General features: G+C 34.0%; 3 protein-coding genes across 5 annotated transcripts; 1 reads left to right on the top strand and 2 right to left on the bottom strand.

Moving 5' to 3' along the window:
- The first annotated feature begins 9728 nt into the window (after positions 1-9728).
- On the top strand, positions 9729-12060 carry LOC116124439 (rhomboid-like protein 11, chloroplastic). The gene is made up of 7 exons (XM_031410167.1): positions 9729-10017; positions 10199-10323; positions 10647-10732; positions 10832-10872; positions 10977-11143; positions 11224-11286; positions 11565-12060. The coding sequence occupies exons 1-7, from the start codon at positions 9774-9776 to the stop codon at positions 11760-11762; spliced, it is 924 nt and encodes a 307-aa protein (XP_031266027.1). The 5' UTR covers positions 9729-9773; the 3' UTR covers positions 11763-12060.
- A 106-nt stretch (positions 12061-12166) lies between these two features.
- Positions 12167-15278, bottom strand: LOC116124437 (pentatricopeptide repeat-containing protein At5g25630). Of its 3 annotated transcripts, XM_031410166.1 has the most exons (5): positions 15120-15220; positions 14816-14857; positions 14557-14733; positions 13386-14288; positions 12167-13269 (listed from the first exon to the last, which is right to left on the bottom strand). In XM_031410166.1, exons 3-5 carry the CDS (start codon positions 14623-14625, stop codon positions 12379-12381), a joined length of 1863 nt encoding a protein of 620 aa, XP_031266026.1. In that variant the 5' UTR covers positions 14626-14733; positions 14816-14857; positions 15120-15220; the 3' UTR covers positions 12167-12378. The 3 variants fall into 3 exon arrangements, with proteins under 3 accessions (XP_031266026.1, XP_031266025.1, XP_031266024.1); XM_031410165.1 differs by lacking the exon at positions 14816-14857 and having other exon boundaries at positions 15120-15278; XM_031410164.1 differs by lacking the exon at positions 15120-15220 and having other exon boundaries at positions 14557-15113.
- A 624-nt stretch (positions 15279-15902) lies between these two features.
- On the bottom strand, positions 15903-20040 carry LOC116124424 (proline-rich receptor-like protein kinase PERK15). The gene is made up of 8 exons (XM_031410142.1): positions 19092-20040; positions 18318-18803; positions 17982-18068; positions 17668-17738; positions 17276-17352; positions 16780-16927; positions 16427-16588; positions 15903-16262 (listed from the first exon to the last, which is right to left on the bottom strand). The coding sequence occupies exons 1-8, from the start codon at positions 20038-20040 to the stop codon at positions 16011-16013; spliced, it is 2232 nt and encodes a 743-aa protein (XP_031266002.1). The 3' UTR covers positions 15903-16010.
- Between the last annotated feature and the right edge of the window lie 479 nt (positions 20041-20519).

The following is a 20519-nucleotide window of genomic DNA, read 5'->3' as shown; positions in this document are numbered from 1 at the left end:
ACATGCGTTTGTTTAGTAATTCATAGTGTAATTTTGAAATATTATTATTAGATAAGATTTGATAATTATTACGAGATAAAATTTAAAAATTTAAAATAGTTAAATAATTTATGATAGAATTTTGATAATAGAAAAATAAATATGTATTTTGATTTGGAATACGGATAAGATAGAAAAATAAATGTGTATTTTAACTCTTTGAAATAATATTTTTGAAATATTATTATTAGGTAGAATTAGATGGTTATTAAGAAGTATAATTTAAAAATTAAAAATAGTTAAATAATTTAGAATAATATTTTGAAAATATAAATAAAAATATTTATTTTAATTTAGAATATAGGATATTTAAACAAAGCACCATGATCATAGGCTCTATTTTCATAATAAATCCAATAAGGAAGGAGTTGGCTGGTTAGCAGATCTACCTTGAATTAACGTTGTTAAAGAAGCACGTGTAGGTGGGCAGGCAGGAGACGTTGAAAACTTCAATTTGATGGACCACACACTGTGATTTTTTTTTTTTTTTTTTTTTTGAGCCTTTTACCTTTAAAATAAAATAAAAAAATATTACGTCTATAATTCAATTTTACAATTTTCTCTTATAATCCTAACATAATTGCAGAGTTGATATTATTATGTTAACTAATAACTTTGATTAAATATAAACGGTCGTTCCTTGAAAACAAACCACCGTTTTTTCATATGAAACAGCATTCTTCATGAAGGAATGATTGTTAGTTAGTGTTTTGAGCGTGGTGTGAGATTGTTAGTTAGTGTTTTGAGTATAGTGGGAGCTAACGTGACAATTGTTAACTCAACTATCATATTGGGATTGTAAGAGAATATTATGACATTAGGTTGTCGACATAGTATTACTTTTAAATTAAACGATCAAAATTTTAACTGTAACATGACAGCAGAATTAGTATTATCATGTCAATTGATGACTTTAACAAAAAATAAACAGTCGTTTCTTAGAGACGAACAGTTGTTTCTTATTTTTTATAAATGAACGGTCGTTCGTCCCTAAAAAATAATTATTTGTGTTTAGTCAAAGTCATATAATATCTTGGGTATGAAGGAAGCTAATATAACAATTGTTAAGTTAGCTAATAAGTTTAGATTGTAAGAGAAGATTGCGAGATTGGGTTGTAAGAGTAATATTACTCTTAAAATAAATTGTCAAAAATTTATACAAGAATTAAAAAAAAAAAAAAAAAAGTCTCCTAGGCCATGTTTGGCTTATTATTTTTATCCCTATTCCCAATCCTATTCTCCAAATAATGTTTGACATATTATTCCAGAAATATTACTCTGTTTTTTTAATTACTTATAGACCCCATAAGGTTATTAATTTCATCAAATACACCCTAAAAAAAGTTTAAAAATTATCAAAAGCACCCCCGCGACCCATACTTGCCAGATTCCGACAACCACCATCGGTGGTAGCTGGAATCTGTACAACGGTCTACCTGCCAACCATAAATGGCCGAAAGTTCACCGATCTGGCCGTGAACGACGGCCAAAGAAATGGCCGTCGTTGAGGTCAACGACAGTAAAATCTTGGCCATCGTTGACCGAAAATGACGGCCATATCTTCAGCCAAAGATGGCTGTCGTTTTAGCCTTTTCGACCGTCGACGGTCACGGTAGGCCGTAGATCTGACCTTTTTCGGTCAAATCCATGATGGATCTGGCCAGAAAATACCATAACGATATGTTACGACACATATCCGATCGGTCTGTATCGTAACGTGATTTTTTTACCAGATTTCTGCGGTGGTGGCCGGAATCTAACACTGCAGGTGGTGGGAGTATTTTTGTTATTTTACATGTTAGAATATTTATTAAATTAGCAAATTTAGAGAATTTTTTATAAATTTTATCTTATAATACTCCTATATTCTATCTCCAAAATCCTATCTAAAATAATAAACTAAATGCGTCCTCAATGTTATGATGGATGAAGTGGAAGAGATATGTAGTGATAGACACAATCATTAAAAAAAAATGCATTGATAGAAAGTAGGATGGCGAAGACAAACACGTATTTGACTATAACATAAATTTATATTAATAAAATAATATTACTTTTAAAGAAAAAGTGGCTAAAAAGCTAAATTTGTAACTGTGATCCTTATCCTTTCCTTTCTTATCCAATCAATTTCCCTCTAATTACTTAAAAAAATATTTTTTTATTATTATTCGGGTATGAATTTGTTACAGTATCTTTTTTCTTTAATGTCATGGATAAGTAATTTAATAATTTTATAAGAGCAAGCAGATGCACCGCTGACTAGCCACTTGCGTGCAGCATGTTTACGAACAATTATTTATATATTTCATTTTCACCCGTAATGCTTTTTAAATGACCCGTTGAATTCAAAAACTATCAAATACATCCAAATTTCGTGTATCACAGTGTCAGAACTAATATTTTTAAATAAATATAATATTATTTTCTTTTATCTCAAGATTTCTTACTAAAATCTTATCAACACAACAATAACTCATAGGAGTCATAGCCACCAATTTTGGTTTTATTTTCTCTAAGTGAGAGTGTTAACATCCGACGTTGGATCTTACACATACTTATACTTAACTTGAGGGACTCTACCACCTATTAGGATAGTCTTTTAGGTTAGATTCTCTCTTATATTTGAGTTATAACATTAGTATTTTCGTTGAGAGTTTGGTTACGAAAATACTTACTTATAACCTAGATTAGGCTTAATATCACATTTCATAAGTGTGAGATCCTAATTAGGGATCTTAATAGGGAGAAATGTTTGTATGACATTGATCTATGACTAAGAGCAGGGGCGGATCCAGAAATCTTTATTAGGGTGGGCCAAACAAAAATTTTTAGTTCTAAAATTGAGACTGGGCCACAATTTTTTAATATTTGACAATAAAAATTAAAGGTGGGCCAAAGTCAAACTAAATGGAATAATGTATTTAATTTTTATTTTTTTAAAATTGAGGGTGGGCCTTAATACACTTTGGATCCGCCCCTGACTAAGAGGAATGAGAAATGAAGAGAGAATGATATCAACTTTGAAAAAAAAAAAAATACGAAGAGACATAGTGGCTACGAACTACTTCTAAGCAGTTTGATTGTTCTTTTAAAACTCTTTAATGTATTACTTAAGAGACTTAAACTCTTTATTGTTGACATAATTACTAGGGTACTTATCTCACACTAATTATAATTTTTTTTTTTTAAAGGACGTAATTGTCAGTTTTTGAAATTTATTGGTATAATATATGATTGGTTATACCAAACCTGGCAAGTGGCATGGAATAAACATGTCAAGTTGGACTTGGGGGATTGATGATGCCAACATGTATCAAAGACAACTCCTCGTATTAATAGCGACTGGGGAATCCAAACTTTAATGATCTAAAAGACAAAAATATTGAACAGAGGTAATTACTTACAGTGTAGTAAATAAACATACCTTTCATCGAATTTTCTGACCATCACTTAAACTTGTAGAATTACCAAATTCCGAAAATAAATATAGTAAAATAATAGAGAGATGAGTCACAGTCACAGACATAATCCATGCCTTGAAATGCAATAGCGGTAGAGTAATTGATTAATTATAAATGGCGTGACATTATTAACTTGCCAGTCATTAGCTTCCTATTTTTAACACTAACATCACATCATCTTTAATATCATCCATTGGCTAGCTTACCTCTGTGGGTTAATCACCCACGCCACCAATTATTAAAGATAGTATGTTGCCTTTACTATTTTGACTATTTTAAGTAGTATTTTTAAAAAAATTGAATTGAGTTTTTATTACGAAGATAAAATTTAAATTTGAAAATGTGTTTGATAAAATTATTTTTTAATCCTCTATATTTGTTAATTTAGTTAAACATTCTTTATATTAAAAGTTTTAAAATTAACAAAAACACTACCATCCATCCATTAAATACCTGTAGTCAACCACCATCGTCGGAGAGTGGCCGAAAGTTGTCGAAATGATGCATGATCGGCTAATTGGGGGTGTTTAGTTAAATTAACAAACCTAGAAGGTTAAAAAAATCTCAATATTTTGAGTTGAATATAATATGATTTGATTTTAAAAATAGTAAAACAAACATGTATTTTGAATATGATACGAGAGGAATGCGAAAACAACCTCAATTAATGCTTTTATGACAATTTTTCATACAAAAATTTTTAAAATATCATTTTATTACTTAAATTTATATTTCATTTATAATTTTATCATCGTTGCGATCTCACATTATACCATTCTCTTCCTCTATCATCATTTATTAAAACTCCTCAAAACTCTACTCCTGTCGACCTTGTCAATCGTCGAAAATCAAATGATTAGGATTTATGTAGTCGTCCCTCCTAAGTCAAATCTCGATCAATCCCATCCATTAAAATCCAATCTTCCACTACTAAAAAACTCATAAGCCGCCACTCTTTAAAAGTCCTAACAATCTAAATCAAGTTTATTTTATGTTCATCGTCAAGATATAAATTTGGATAATAAAATAGTAATATAAAAGTATGTAAATGAGAAGGAGCTATTAATTCATTGACTCATTGTTTTGGTAGATGAAAGTCGTTAACTTATTATTAAACTACTATGATCATTCCTATTTTAATAGGGATAATGATATTACCACCAATTTCAAGATGATTATGATTAATTTACGTATATTTATTAAAATGTTAAAAAAAAAAAAAAAAAAAGCCCTTGAACTTAGGGATATTAAATTGATATTATTCCCCATTATTAACTAGAACTAGAACCAACGTTAGACTTGTTAATTAGTTTATTCTAAGATGTTGAAAAAATATCTACAACTATATATTAGAATTTATTTTAATATGTTAATAATGATAAACAACAATGAGATCCAAATCACAAGCCAGAAAGGCACTTTGTTTTATAATTATTGGTTCAAGCTGTAATTATGTGATTAATTTACATATAAGATTTAAGATTCAGCTGGGCAGTTCAACTAATCTATTTATTAATTGCTTAATTATCAGCTAATCAATAACTAAATATAAACTTAAATCTTGTTTATTATCTTACACGTTGTCCGCAAATGGTGGCGAACTTATCGAACCCACCTTGTTTTGACCGTACCACAGTAATGAAGGGCTGAGATAAAAAAAAAAAAAAAAAGTTAGCTGTATCCCTACAGGTCCCACAGAAGTTTCCTGCCACATTTCTGTTCTGTCACTTAAAGCCTGTGACTCGTGACACGAGTATGGCCGTCTACGTCTGTCGAAAAAAGTCGGGCCCATCCAATTTATGCATAAATTTTCACACGTTAAATACAAACAAAGCATGATTGATGATGAAGAATTCTTTTTAAATGATGGAATTATTATGTTGAAAGGTACAATTAGGGGGAAAAATTTGAGCGGTTCGAGATCAGCTCGAATAATTTCGATCGTTACACAAAAAACTCCATTAAGTTCAATTACTCGATTAAAACTTGATTAATTGAATTTAAATTCGATTTTTAAGTATTAATTTTAAGTTCGAACTCGATTCATTAAACTCGATTAGACTCGAACTTGAATTCAGTACTATAACAATCCAATCGATCGGAGTTTGAATACCCAAATATTTGTCTCAATTCGACTTAATGTCACACCTAGGTACAATATTCTTAGAAATAATTACTTTTTTTTTTTTAATTTATAAAATTTAAATTTAACAACTATTTGTAAAAGAGAATATTATGTGTGTGGATTGGATTATTTTATTAAAGATTTTGTTATAACCTTTTAAAAAAGTTTGATAAAGAGCCAATGGGCGTTCAAACCTGCCGGCCACTTTATGGTTTGTATCTTCATTAAAACATAAATCTACACGTGAATTAAAGCTCCCTTTGTATATATTTGTAATTGTTATGCCTGAAAATGTAGGGTTGACGCAACATTCAGCCAGCATAAAAAAGTCACAACTTAGGTAGGCCCACAACTAGTTAGAGGCAACCATGTCGCGTGGTGACAAGAGCAGTACACTCATGCCAGTAAAGTGGGCGCGTGCCAGACCAATCAGAAGCTGTAGTGATTCCACGTGTCAAATTCTTGCATCAAATCGCGTAAATCACTCTAGAAGGTGGGCAATATGACATAAAGAAGGATTTACACGGATAATCCCACAAACTTACAGATTTAGTAATGATAACCTTAATCCATCCTACTATAAATTGAGGACTTCTCTCTCATTTGTGGGGATCGGATGATTCTACCTTTGATAGGCTGTTCTCTCTCAGAAAATATAACATTCTCCTTCTTGTACAATCATTTGTAAGTTAGTCTGCTAACGCGACCTGGCCTCTATCATTAAAACAAAAATCAGTAGACGTAGGATTCGCTTCCTTAGTATCTGAATCGCTTTAAACGCTGTTCTTTATTGTATTTACTCTCTTTTTCATATTTACGTGTATCTTCTGAGCCTGCTCAGCATTTCATATATGCGTTTGGTTAGTATTAAAATTACGTATCAACAGTAATAAATATCAATTGTGAACAGATTTTCTGCCAGATTTTTGCATGAGATGCACATGTTGGTTTAAGAGTCAAAGTAAATATATAGTAATTGAAGAAATCAAACTATTAAATATAGTCCAAAACTATAGTGTAAAAAGGGTCAAGGTTTCACATATTACGATTAAGATCTATAGAAGTAGAAATGTGAACGTCATAAAATATTCCCAATAGGCTGTAGTTTTGGAGACATAATAACAATTTCACGTGGCCTACCCCAGTCCCAGTCGATAGGGTGTGTCATTTTCACCGTTACTTTGCGCCGACAAAACATGGTGGGTTACAACTCATCTCAATATTACATAAAGGAAATCTCCCAATAATTATGACAGTCGATTAGACTAATTTTATTATTATAAAAAGATTATAACTTAATAGAATTATAGTTATAAAAGTTATTATTTTTATTTTTTATTTTATAATTTATATTTTAGTAATATTAGAATTTTAATTCAATGTTTTAATTGCATATTTTTAAAATTAATAAAAGATCGTATCTTGGAATCAGTAAAAATAAGTATCATTGATGGGATTGTAGTCTATAAATATAGTTGATGCATGCAATAGCGGATCCAAACAATTTTTTTAGGGTGAGCCGAAATAAAAACTAATTACATATTAATATTTTTGTTAGGGTGAGCCAAAATCTAAAAATTATATATATTAGTATTTTTTTTAAAAAAAATTGAGGGTGGGCCAAAAAGTGGGCTGGATCCGCCTCTGAATGCATGGTCAATTGATGTGAAATCACAAACAATTGCCAATGGTTTAAAGCATTGTAAAATTAAGACTCCTAATGTCGATGAATTGCAAGCAACAAATGAAGTAGACGAAGTGAATAAAAGAGTCATTGCAAAATTAAGTAATCAGGTTCGACAACTTCACTACACTAATCGAATAGATATTAATGTCTTCTTCGATCATCTAAAAGAGCAACAAATCATATATACTTTAACTGAAGAAGAAATTATTGCTACAATTAGACAATAAGATAAATGAAATAATCTTGAGGATGATAATACGGAAATACAAAAAGTTTTGTGCCATGAAACTCTAAACATGCTTGAGAAATTAAAAATATTTTTGCTTCAATAATAAAGTGTCCATGCTAACAAGCTATTATATACTCGCGAGGTAAAAGATGTGGTAACAACTATAAAATATAAATAATTATCTCAATCAACTTTAGATAAATATATTATTTCATCGTAAACCTTTAATGTAACATAAATATTTTATTTAATCATAAACCTTTAATGTAACATAACTTTTTTTTTTTTTTTGGTAATATATAAATAATTATTATTATATGAAGGTAACTTTTCTTAAGACATAAATTAAAAAAATTATAACTTGTTACATGCATAATTTATTCTTATTTAGAGTATGGAAGTTTTACCGTATTATTGTTCTCATTAATGTTGTAGATTTGTAATGTCTCAACCATGGTTGTTAGTATTCTACGATACCCGATACGTATCATACGATACGATTCGATATAGGTCGTCAACGATACATATCAGAGAGTATATCCTAAACATTCGATACGTTGATATGTATCATACGATACGATACGTATCTATTCGTATCCTTAAAAATATCGATATAAATCGATACGGCTTTATTAATTTGGACCAAAGGTCCAAAAAAAAATTCGGGTCGAAACCGGGTCACCCAACCCGATTCACTAAAACCTGTCCAAATTTATCTATTTTGCATGGAGAAAGTGAAGAGGAATATGTATTGCCCATTTTATATGATAATAATAATATAAGTGGAGATATAGATATTGACATTGATCTTGGAATTTTATGATTAATTTTGATTATGTAATACCGTAATTTAAAGTCAATAATACCACAAAATTCTTTAATTAATCTTGAGGATTATATTAATTTTTAAAAAATTTTGATTATTTTATTAAATTTTTTGAAAAAGGCGTATCTTACGATACGATACGCGATACACGATTCAAAAAATTAGGTTTTTAATATACGATACGATACACGATTTGATAATCATGGTCTCAACCTTAAGGCTTTTTAAGTTTTACCGTTTGGATTTGTGATGAATGATGGAATCTTCATCTTCTGTTCTCCTTGTCTTTTGTCAATCATTTTTGTGCGTGCGTTTTCCTTATTTGTGTTGCTGGAAAGGTTAAAAGCTCTAAAAAAAAGCACTTGCTTTTTGACTTGTCCTACCACAAATTAAAGACAAATCATGCACCTACCCAATATTAAGAGGCTATATATATATATATATATATATTGTCGATCATTTTTGTGGGGTGGGCTCCTAATTTGTGTTAATGGGAAAGTAAAAAGTTAAAAGCTCTCAAAAAGCACTTGCTTTTTGACTATATTTAAACAAGTGTCCTCTTACAAATCATGCACCTAGCCATTATTAAGAGGCTATATATATTCATTAATTTTTTTTTTTTTTTTTGGATAATCAGGATATTATTGCAAGTTTGTATGTATTTCAACTAATTATCAAGGTTTATTAAATACCTTACAAGTCAAAAGATCAGATAAACCACAATATCATTGTGACCCCAAGGTTTGAACCTCGAAACTCAAGGTCAAGGTTACATAGATTCTAATTTTTTTTTTTAATTTTTTTTTTTTTTTTTATGAAACATTTGTGGACTATATGATCTATCCCTTCGTTTATGCAATAATACAAAGTGACAACATCAAATGACAGAAACATTATATATATATATATAGCTTCTTTCAGTGAGATCTAGTGCGTTAAATTATTGACAAAATTTGGTGCTACATGTGCAGATATGAAATACATTTTTATTATACAGCCATCCAACTTGGTCTAACATTATTTTTTAATGATCACATATTCATCTTTAATTATAATAAGTTTGTAACTATATTCAATGGACCCGAAAATTAGTTGAAGTACGCACATACAGGCTCGGACGCCCTGGTTATAAAAAAAAAAAAAGAAAAAAAGTTTGTAGCTGCAAGTCAACCTCCTATACAATAATCAAAATCATGGGCATTGAGTGGCGACCAACATTATTTTATGGGCTTTTAAATTTTTTGACAGCTTTAATCATTATGGGCTGCTCGGAGCATTGAGTGTGCGAAGCCCATCATATTCGGCCACGGAGACTTTGAGAGAGGAGCTACTTTCAGTTTAATTAATGTCTCCGCCAAAAGTTATAGTGTATTTGCTCTGGCTCTGCCCCTTCAAGCCACAACGGAATGAGGCAGTTTCAGTTATTTCAACAGTCATCCCTACTGATACCATGTTACCCATGCAATTTCATGCCTTTGGCTTCTATTTCCATTCCTCAAATTAATCCATATGCTTCTTCCTTCCAAAAATCTCCTTCAGTTTCTTCTCTATCCGTTCCCCCAAAACTCAACTTGTCCCTTAAGCATCTTCCACTTCTTCACTCTTCCCTTATCCTGCGCTCACGATTAGTATGCAGGAGTAGTGGCTCAGGTAATTTACAGTTACTATATAATTTAAGAAATTAAAAAAAAATGGTTTTGTATTTTTACAAACACTTGGCATCCTTTGGTTATGGGTGGCCATTTTGATATTTTTTTGTCCTGCTTTTTTTTTTTGCGTGTAGTAGTAATAATAAGTGTTGAAGCAACATTTGTAATAATAATTGTATTAGATATGATACCGCAGCTTGAAATTGAGAAGCCAGAAGGAACAAGGAAACAGGATAAGCGCGTCAATGGCATATTTTGGATCATACTTATTAATCTCGGACTATATGTGGCCGATCATGTATTTCAGGTAAACACTAAATCTTTAAATTATACATCTATAACTGTAGCAAATGTATTCCATGATGATAATTTTGAGAAAGAACCATTAATTGAAGAAATTGAATATTTTTTGTTGATAGTATGTGCTCTGTTTGGTACTTTGTAATTTGTATGTATAACTTGAACAAACTATTATAATTATTTGCTAAGGAAAATCAATAGAACTTGAATGGCCAAGGAATTTTTACGTGAGAATTATGTTGATGGTAGCGTGGGTACGTTTATCATCAGTCATCTTGTTTTAAATTGCAAGTTGTATCATGCTAACACCTGATTTTCTATTTTAATTAGGTCCGTGGTATTAAATCTTTGTACTTTTACCACAATAGGCCCACTTGGTACCAATTTGTGACTTCAACTTTTTGCCATGCTAACTGGTGAGAATCGAGATGTCTATAATTTGAAATTAGATCCATAGACATTGCACTCGCTTATTACATGATGGTCTCAATAAAGCATCTTCTTGTCTTTTTCAGGAACCATCTTTCCAGCAACCTCTTTTTTTTGTACATCTTTGGTAAGTGTTTGATAGCTCTTTAGTTGGGGAATGCTTTGATTGTTTAACGCCTTGGATGCCATCTATGAGTGAAAACATAATTTTGACTGTCCCTTGATAAATAGGGAAGCTTGTTGAAGAGGAGGAAGGAAACTTTGCATTGTGGCTTTCTTACATTTTTACTGGTGCCGGAGCAAACCTTGTTTCATGGTTGGTCTTACCAAGAAATACAGTTTCTGTTGGAGCCTCTGGTGCTGTTTTTGGATTATTTGCAATTAGTGTCCTTGTAAAGGTATATGAAATTCTAGGATATCTACACGCAGAATGAGTCAATTTTCATGGAGTTTTCACTTCCCTTTTTCCTTATTGTAGATGTCTTGGGACTGGAGGAAGATCCTTGAAGTGCTTATATTGGGGCAATTTGTTATAGAGAAGGTGAGCATTTTCCAAAGTCTGTAAATTATACCATATGAGTTTTTGATGCAAATAATATTTCGTGTGAAGTATATTGGGCCAGTTTGAATTCTTATGACATTATCACCATGAGACTTTATCCCAGTTAAAAAATGCATCATTGTGTTTCTTTTGCTTTAAATTTGCAATTGGTATGTCTGTCAGTATTTTTCTGAAGATTTGCGTGAAGCTTAGATTCTACTATTGTTATTGTTTAAAGCTTGTGATAATTCTCAATATAACTGGCTTGATCTCAATAGGTAATGGAGGCAGCCCAAGCTTCAGCTGGATTGTCAGGTAGTTACGGTGGCTATGCATTGCAGAGTATTAATCACATTGCACATCTCTCAGGGGCTCTTATTGGTGTGTTTCTAGTATGGCTTCTCAGCAGAGTTCCATCTGAGCCTCGAGATCAAGAGGCAATGAATTTACATGGAAAAAGGGACAAACTTCCATAACCAATATAAACTTTATATATGCAACGAATGTGTTTGTATAGGGGAATTGAATTGCATATTTTCCTGGCTTGGATTTATTGTTGGTCATGTGAATTGTATAAGTCAGAATTGTAAAATTTTCTCATAGTTACAAGTTATTTACGATTGAAGCATATAGCAATATGAACAAACAAGAGAATGTTGATATTAAGTAGCCGAGAAAGCTGGGAAGGGCTTTATGTGTGTTGACAATTCTTGCTACAAGATAGTTGTTGTTATAGATTTGAATTCCTGTATTCAGAAAACCTGGATCTTTAATGTTTGAAATTAACTAAAAGCGGATAACACAGGATTTCTACCATCACACTTTCAACTTTCAAGAGGAGAAGTTGGCTTCTCTCTGGCACCAAAAAGGACAGATAGAATAAAGAAGTATGAATTCTACTACTGATAACGTGCAAATACATGGAAACCATATTTACTCACATAAAAGAAAATAAAAGTTCATGAAATGAGGAAGTCTCCTGCTATCTACAGCATTTGGTTGCGATTTTTGTTTTTTTGTTTTTTTTTTTTCACTTCAGGAGGAGAATATGGATGAAGTGCAAAAAAAAGAAACAAAAAATGTGTCTTCCCATCAATTCAAGAACACTGTACATGAATGCGCAAGCTGACCACACATACCAAACTGCCCATGGTACTGTCTTCGGCAAATAATTGGCAACCTTGCCACGGATTTGCAAGTATGAGAAAGGTACATGGATGTTGTAGCAAGCCACGAGCACTCGGATGAAAGATCAGAGTCTTTAAACATCCGACCTTTTCTTAGAGGTGAAGATGTTCCTTTTTGATCACTGGTCACTAAATTAGGTATTTGCAAAAGATTAGGATATGGGGCATTTGTAGCTTGTTTGTGATACAATTTCTCTAAGCTTTCAACTGGTATTTCTTCCTCTGTAAACATTGGGTCGACCCTTTCCTTATTTTTTATTGTGCTTAGTACTCTATTAGCCTCTTTTGTCAAACCAGTGGAACGCCAAGCTTCTGCAAGAAGCAAAATGGTGGATTTCTCAGGCTGGACCTCAAATGCTTTCATGATTTGGAGAATTTCTTCAGCTTTCCATGGTTGCTTGGCTTCACAGTATCCCCACATTAGGGTTTCAAATGTCTTCAAATTTGGAGAAACCCCATGTTCACACATTTGGTCAAAGACCTTGATGGCAGAATCCATTCTGCCAGAGCTACACCATCCACTGATGACGGTTGTGAAAATTACAACATTTGGGCGAAATCCTGATTCAATCATTGTTGTCAGAAGCTCTTCAGCTTTCTCTGGTTCTTGAGCACGCACATAACCTTTAGCAAGAATGCTGTATGCATGTGCGTCAGGTTTTACACCAGCCTTTAACATGTCATCAAAGATTTCCCGACACTTTTCCATGAACCCAGCAGTGCTCCATGCATTCATGATGGTGCTAAATGTTATGACATCTGGTTTTACCTCGAGTTCTTCCATCAATGCCAGAACCTGCATATTATGTTTTGGATGCACAAAAACACAATATTCCTAGGTAAGTGGACAAGTATCAAAACAGAATACTTTTTGACAGCAGACACAAGCGATATTCAAATGCCAAAACTCACCTTGTCAACCCCATCTCGATCCATAATATCTACAAATGCTTTGATTAGTGAGTTAAAAACAACTAGATTAGGATGCACCCCATGTTGCTTCATCCTATACAAGAACCTTAGTGCTTTCTTTAGTCTACCTTCTTTACAATATCCAGAAACAATGATGCCACAGGTCCGCTCATTGGGCTGCACACCATTGTTCAGCATTTCTTCAATCATTTCATCAGCTTGATTTGTTTCTCCATTCTGAGCATAAGCTGTTGCTATCGTGTTATAAGTAACAGCATCAGGTTGCATCCCAGAAGCTACCATCCTATGCACCACATTCCATGCCTCCATAATGTTCTTCTTTTTACACCATGCTCTAACAAGAACATTATAAGTCCTGAGATTGGGTTTCACATTTTCCTCTCTGGACATTAGGTCCAGCACTTTTAGGGATTCTTCAGGCTTACCAGCAATTCCATACCCTTTGATCAATGTATTATAAGTGCTAGTAGTGGGTTTCTGCCCACTCTCCTTCATCTTCCACAATGTTTCCATGGCTTCCTCTATGTTCCCAGACTCAGAGAAGGCATTTATCACAGCATTAAAAAATATGGAATCGGGTTTCATTCCATTCTCTTCTACACGGGAGATAATCGAATGAATGGACTTGAAACGCTTCTGCATTGTCAAGGCAGCCAAGAGGGTTGTGAAAGTTATTAGAGATGGTTTGTGTCCCCCCTCAATCAAACTGTCAAAAATGGACTGAGCTTCCTGGGGTTCTCCTCTTTCTATAAGAATGTTCATCAGTTTAGTCCTTGAGCGTACAATTCGGCAACTATCTTTTGTCAAGCAGGAAATGCAGTGAGGTTGACTTTGAGACTTTGAATTTGAATATAGCTGATTCTTCTCACCAGGATTATGCTCCTGTGAAGTTATAAAAACCGAAAAAAATAAATGATTGATCTTCACAGTTAATATTAATGAAAGAAAAACAAACAGATGCAAATCGCCATTGCAAAATATGATTAATCCTCATAGCCTAAAAACGTTACATACACATTATATCTCAAGCTACAAAACAATCAAATTGATAACTTAAACTCAACCAGGCTAATCAAAGTCCAAAAGAAAGCAGCAAAAAGCTTCAGCCCACATGATTAAGACAGTTAATTGATCAAAATCTGATACACACCTTAATTGGTGGCGTTTGAAATTTGTCATTGGTTCGTGAAAGAGCCTTCCTTTCAACAGATTCTCCCATATGGTCGTCTAAACTTATGCTTCTCAGCTTGAAAGTCGTGAATAATCTGATATTTAAGCAGAGTGCAAGCAAAGGCGAGAACTTGAAACTTTATCCACCATCACATTCCTAGAGAAAAGACACCCATACTCAAGCCAGTTCATAAAATCAAATAAACAGAAGCCAAACAATTTGAAAACCTAATAAAAACCTCCATTTTGGGTATTTTGACAGGGCATTGCTTCACCAATTACTGAAGCAAACAAATTATATTCCAAAATATTAATCAGACAAATCAACCAAAGAGCAAAACAAGAGCTCTTAAACATTAAATAGTTAATATCCTTCGTTTCAGATAAGGAAACAAGCATCAAAATAAAATTATATAAGAAATCAGGCTGCTGGGCACCAAGTGGCACTGATCATTTAAGAAATACTGAACAAGAACTTGAAATAAAAGATTAGCTGAAGCCATGAAGAAGGATTTTAAAACTATGTTAGTAACAGTGTTGTACCTCTCGGCTACAGTGAATGTGATTGCAAACGAGAGAGTGGGAGATGCGTAAAGAAATAGTACAGGCATATAGCGCATGGAATCCCGTAATATCCAATAAAAAAATATTATCCACAAATATTGCTAAATGCTAACACAAGAAAGACAAAGAAAAGCAGATAAGAAAGCCACAAAGTGAGGCTGAAAATTGTACTAAATTTTGCTGATTTGCTCCCTGTTTATTTATTTATTATTATCATTTTTAAATATAAGCACCCCTGATTTATGAGCTAATTACTCATGAACCCTAGAAGTTCTGACTTTTTTCATAATGTTTAATTTTATTATTGTTGTTGTAAAGTTCTGATTTTTTTGTTTTGTTTTTTTTTTTTTTTTTCCATGCAGGACATTATAATTTGTGACCCCACTAAATTAAGTTATTTTTTCTAATCATCAAAGTTAACTAATCCCCTAGAACCTTAGAATTATTGAACGGATAATAGTGTAGTGATTATCTTTATTAAGGGTCGTGGCAACTCGAACTTGAAAGACCATATTAGATCATTTTCTTCCTCTTTCATCATAAAAAAGACTCAAACTTGAAAGATCATGTTAAATTCTCCTTTACTGTTTTACTATAGATAATTCTCAAATGAGAGCAGCCTTATCCAGAAACCCGTATGTTTGTCTCGACACAAGAGAAAATGTTGGGAAGAATTTGAATTGCATTCAGAAGCTCATATTGGAAAAAATTATTTGCCAAATTAATATGCTTTATAGCTTATACATAAAACCAATGTACAAATTAATAAAGCAAATGAAAATCAAGTTAGAATTTTCACTCAAGAAACAATAATCTACATCAATTAGTGATCAAAAGTTTTGATACATCGGATCTCTATCTTAGCTTCTTTTATATATCAGTTTGTCTGCTGGAATAGCCACTGGAGCCAGACGGGTTTAGACCATACTCACTAGTGCTTTCACTGTATCCATTGATGCCACATTCCTTCCGCAAACTCATGTTGAATTTCTTCATTTCCTCCCTATATTGGTGGGAGTCATAGTTTGAACTTCCTGAACAACTGTAAATTGTGCTGTCTCGTAGCCTGATCGCTTCGTCAATTTTTGTGAAAGAAACATCTCCTTCCAAAGCGCGAATTACCTGCTTGTTTGCAAGTTTTGTAACTTTTTGTTAAGGAGAAAGGGATAAATGCGAACAAAACTTATTAGAAGAGGTGACTTGAACAAAGGTTAGTGGAGTTTGGAGTTCTAGGATTGCCCCAACAATTATTATTTTGAGAGAAGAAAAGTTATTGAGTTAGTTACCTGGCTCATTCTAGGTCGAAGCCATGCCGAATGGCGCACACAAGCTGCAGCACATGCAACCATGTTTTCCATCTCATTGTATTTGTATTTCTTTTCCAATTTTGGATCAACAAGAGCATCAAAATTGCCATCCTCTAGAGCTTTATTTAGCAGTGGCCTCGCCTGTAATGGCAATATTGTATCAGTTAAAACAGTCTTAAGTAATGCAACTAAGATAATTCGTGTTTAAAGATAATGGTGCGTACTAGGATGTCTAGCCAGAGGGGGGAAAGGGTCTCAGGTTTCACATAAAACAAAATAATTAGTTGCAAGAGGGATTGAATGGCAATGGTGCAAAGAAACACCCAACTTACCCAATCAACCAAGCTTTCATTCAAATAGGGATTTATTGTAGTGATAGGTGGGCGTCCAGTTATAAGCTCTAGAAGCACGACCCCATAGGAATATACATCTGATTTATCTGTTAGTTTACCGCTTGATGCATACTCTGGAGCCAAGTATCTGTACAAAGTGAGCAAGTATGTTGAGAAAGAAATGAAATATATAATCATGTCTGTCGACAGATATGAGAACACATGAGCATGAATTGTGATCAGCAAAGTGATGTACAAGATTTTATATCAGATGGATTGATTGCTAAAAGTAATTCAAGATATCCGGTAGAAATTAGACTTATATATTTGGTCTAGCAAGTCAAAACCAAATGGATTCCAATTCCAAATGCAGTTGGACATTCCAGCAGGATGACCAAGCTAACACAGCAACATACAGTACCTCGATGTCCATTAAGAAGTGAAAAATCATAAGGAAATTTCCTTGAGGAGAAGAGAGGTAAGGAAGTCAACTTACCCAAAAGTTCCTATCACTCGTGTGGAGACATGAGTATTGGTATCAGATAACATTTTGGCAAGTCCGAAGTCAGAAACCTAATTATAAAACTTAAATTCATTAGCAATTACATATATCTTGATGGTCAAGGAGACGTATCAATATCGATCAAGTTTGAAATATTGAAGATAGGCCTACAAATTTCAACTACAGGAAACAAATATTACAAACAAGATTCCAGGATCTTCCTTTTCTTTCCTAGGTAGATGAAAGCAACTTGAAATTCTCAATAGATAAGCCCATATAATCAAATATACAGATAGTAAAATACGTACCCACAAATTGAATTCATATCAAAATTTGAAATTTAGACTGGAATCATAAAGCTTAGAAATAAATTGTAAGACTCCTACCTTTGCTTCGAATCTAGAATCAAGAAGAATATTTGATGCCTTGATATCACGATGAATGATTGTAGGATTACCTGCAGTCAGACACTTTTTAAATTAGATCTAGAAAATTCTCATGCAGAAACTCAGAGGCAGAAGGTATGCTAAGTAGCTCTTTATACAAGAAAGAGATTATAAGAGTGGTCTTTTATGCAGTAGATTTTTGCCGTTGCCTAGCAATGCAATATCCACAAATTAGACAAGGAAAGTGGATTCAAGCAGTGAAATGCCGGTAGATGAACATAATATTAGATATAAAATTATCAATTGTAACTTACAGTCCTCATGAAGATAAGCCAATCCTTTTGCAGACCCTATGGCAATTCTGAGTCTTGTTTCCCAATCCATAATTGGCTGTCCTGTTCCTGCATTACATTTGATGATTCATTCCATATGCTCATATCCTAAGCATAATTTTCACTATCTAGGACAGATCTTCAGTGCATAAATTCTCGCCTAGGAATTACTTTCAATAATCCTCTTTACATTAATATACCAGAGCAGAGGAATCATCTTCCATATTTTGACCTCGGGAAATATACTTTTGAGTGTGCGGTACAATAACTGTAACAAAAAAGAAAAGTAGAAATAGGAACCTCAAACAGAAGGCTAACCATGTAAGTGAAATTCCAATGTGTTGTTGGGGACAAACTCATAAACAAGCAATCTCTCAGCTCCGGTAATGCAGTATCCAACTAATGAAACAAGATGTTTGTGATGGATTCTGCTAATTGTCTCAACCTCAGCTTGAAATTCTTGCTCCCCCTGATGGCTTCCACTCTTTAGCTGCTTAACTGCAACTTCTTTCCCACTACGAAGAACACCTCTGTGAACGTATCCGAAACCACCTTCTCCAAGAAGGTTGGCCTCAGAGAAGCCATTGGTAGCCACCACCAACTCATCATATGTGAAACTGCCTCTTGCAAAACTTAGGGCAGCACCAGAGGCTTGAGGTGTATTCAGATCCACAGACCCTGAGCCACTGGAACCATAACTTCCTACCGAAGGCAGTGGGGCTAAGTGCTTTGGTAGCACCGTGATGACGTGGTCTCCTGGTGGTGGAACATTTTCCTGTGAAGGTTTGGATAGAAAAACACCTTCTGCAACTCCAACAAAAACCAGAAATTGTATCAGCACGATGGGTTTAATTTTCTCTAAGCAAACATGAGAATTTACGATTGGATTTTATTGATGTAAAAGAAAGCTAGATCAATTCAAATTGACCTCATTACATGGTCCTACAAATGCCAATTATATCACAAGTTCACAACACAAAATAACATTAAATTGTACGATCAAATCCAATCAATAGAAAGGAAAAATTGCAGAATAAAAGAAGATTATCAAACAATAAACATGCTTGAGTATGATATGAATTCATTCGTTACCTTTTGGTGCCAAGTTCGACGGTTTAGAATAATCTTGCACAGGCCTACGCTCCTTCCTCCTCTTATCTTCATAGCAAAAACAAAAAAGGCCAAGCACAAGTAGTAAAATGATTCCACCGCCCACACATGCAAGTAAAATCCCTATTGACACATGAAAATGTTGTGTGTTGGTTGAACTTTGAGTTACTAAAGGCAATGGCGGTGGTGGAGATGCACCAAAGAATGGAGTTTTGGGAATGGTGATCAAAGAAGAAGGGAGAGGTGATGGAGACACTAATGTAGGTGGTGAGTCAGTAGGCCAAGGAGGCGGCGGCAAAATAGTTGAAGATGGCGTTGCCTGAGGAGGTGGAGAAGTTTCCAGAGGTAGCGGAGAAACTGTTGGTGGTGTTTGTGAAATTGCAGGAAGCAATGGAGATTGTAGAGATGGAGATGGTGGAGATGGTGGAGGAGAAGTTGATGGGACTAATGGTGTTATTGGAAGTTGTGGAGGAGTTAGAGGCTTTGGTGGTGCTGCTGGTGCTGCTGGTGGAGACTCGAGTGTAGGTGATGGAGAAATGATCACGTGAGGAGCAGGTGGTATTGCATTGTGTAGAGGTGGAGGAGCTTCAACCGGAAGAGGTGGAGATGGAGAGGTTACAGGTGGTGCTGACGTGGCAGTGGGCGGTGGAGAAGAAACCTGAGGCGGAGGGACTGGTGGTGGTAACAATAATGGAGCTGGAGGCGGAGGGACTGGTGGTGGTAACAATAATGGAGCTGGAGGCGTAGGGACTGGTGGTGTTAACAATAATGGAGTTGGAGGAGACGATGGCAAAGAAATAGGAGCTGGTAGTGGTGTAATAAATGGTGGAGGAGGAGGACTTACATTATTAATTACAGGTGGTGGTGACGGTGGCAACAAAGGCAAAGTGGTGGTCGCCGGAGCTGGTGACCGTGAGGGTGATAAAGACATGTTTAAACTTGTTCTTAATCTTGGATTTTAAGAATTGACATTAAATTGAGAGTAAAAAAGGACATAGAAAGCACATGCAAAAGCAAAACACCAGTTCATAACTGCCCATATTCATTGTGGAATTCATCGCTGTTGCTGAAGGTTTTTGTCGTGGAAACTTTTGTAGCCATATGAATAAAGCGAATGTTGCAGTTGAATTTCGGTAATATTATATTACTAACCATATAATAAACAAACAAATGTTTGTATGACATTGAGTCTTGAGTTAATTCTTTTCCCGTGAACAAAACTTTCTCAACTACCAAACAACACTCTTTTCTTACTGGTTACTTTCCATTACAAACTGTAAACTTCCAACACAAACAAAACAAAATAAGCGAGATTCACGGACCATCGAGCCCCTTGTCATCTTCTGAGTAGTAGTGGGTCCGACCATGAGAGTGGGAATTAGAGAAATCTTTGGTTTGTTTGTCAGTCTG

The sequence above is a fragment of the Pistacia vera genome, unplaced genomic scaffold (genome assembly GCF_008641045.1).
Source record: "Pistacia vera cultivar Batoury unplaced genomic scaffold, PisVer_v2 Contig152, whole genome shotgun sequence".
Taxonomy (NCBI): domain Eukaryota; kingdom Viridiplantae; phylum Streptophyta; class Magnoliopsida; order Sapindales; family Anacardiaceae; genus Pistacia; species Pistacia vera.
This window is presented reverse-complemented; position numbering and strand designations above follow the sequence as displayed.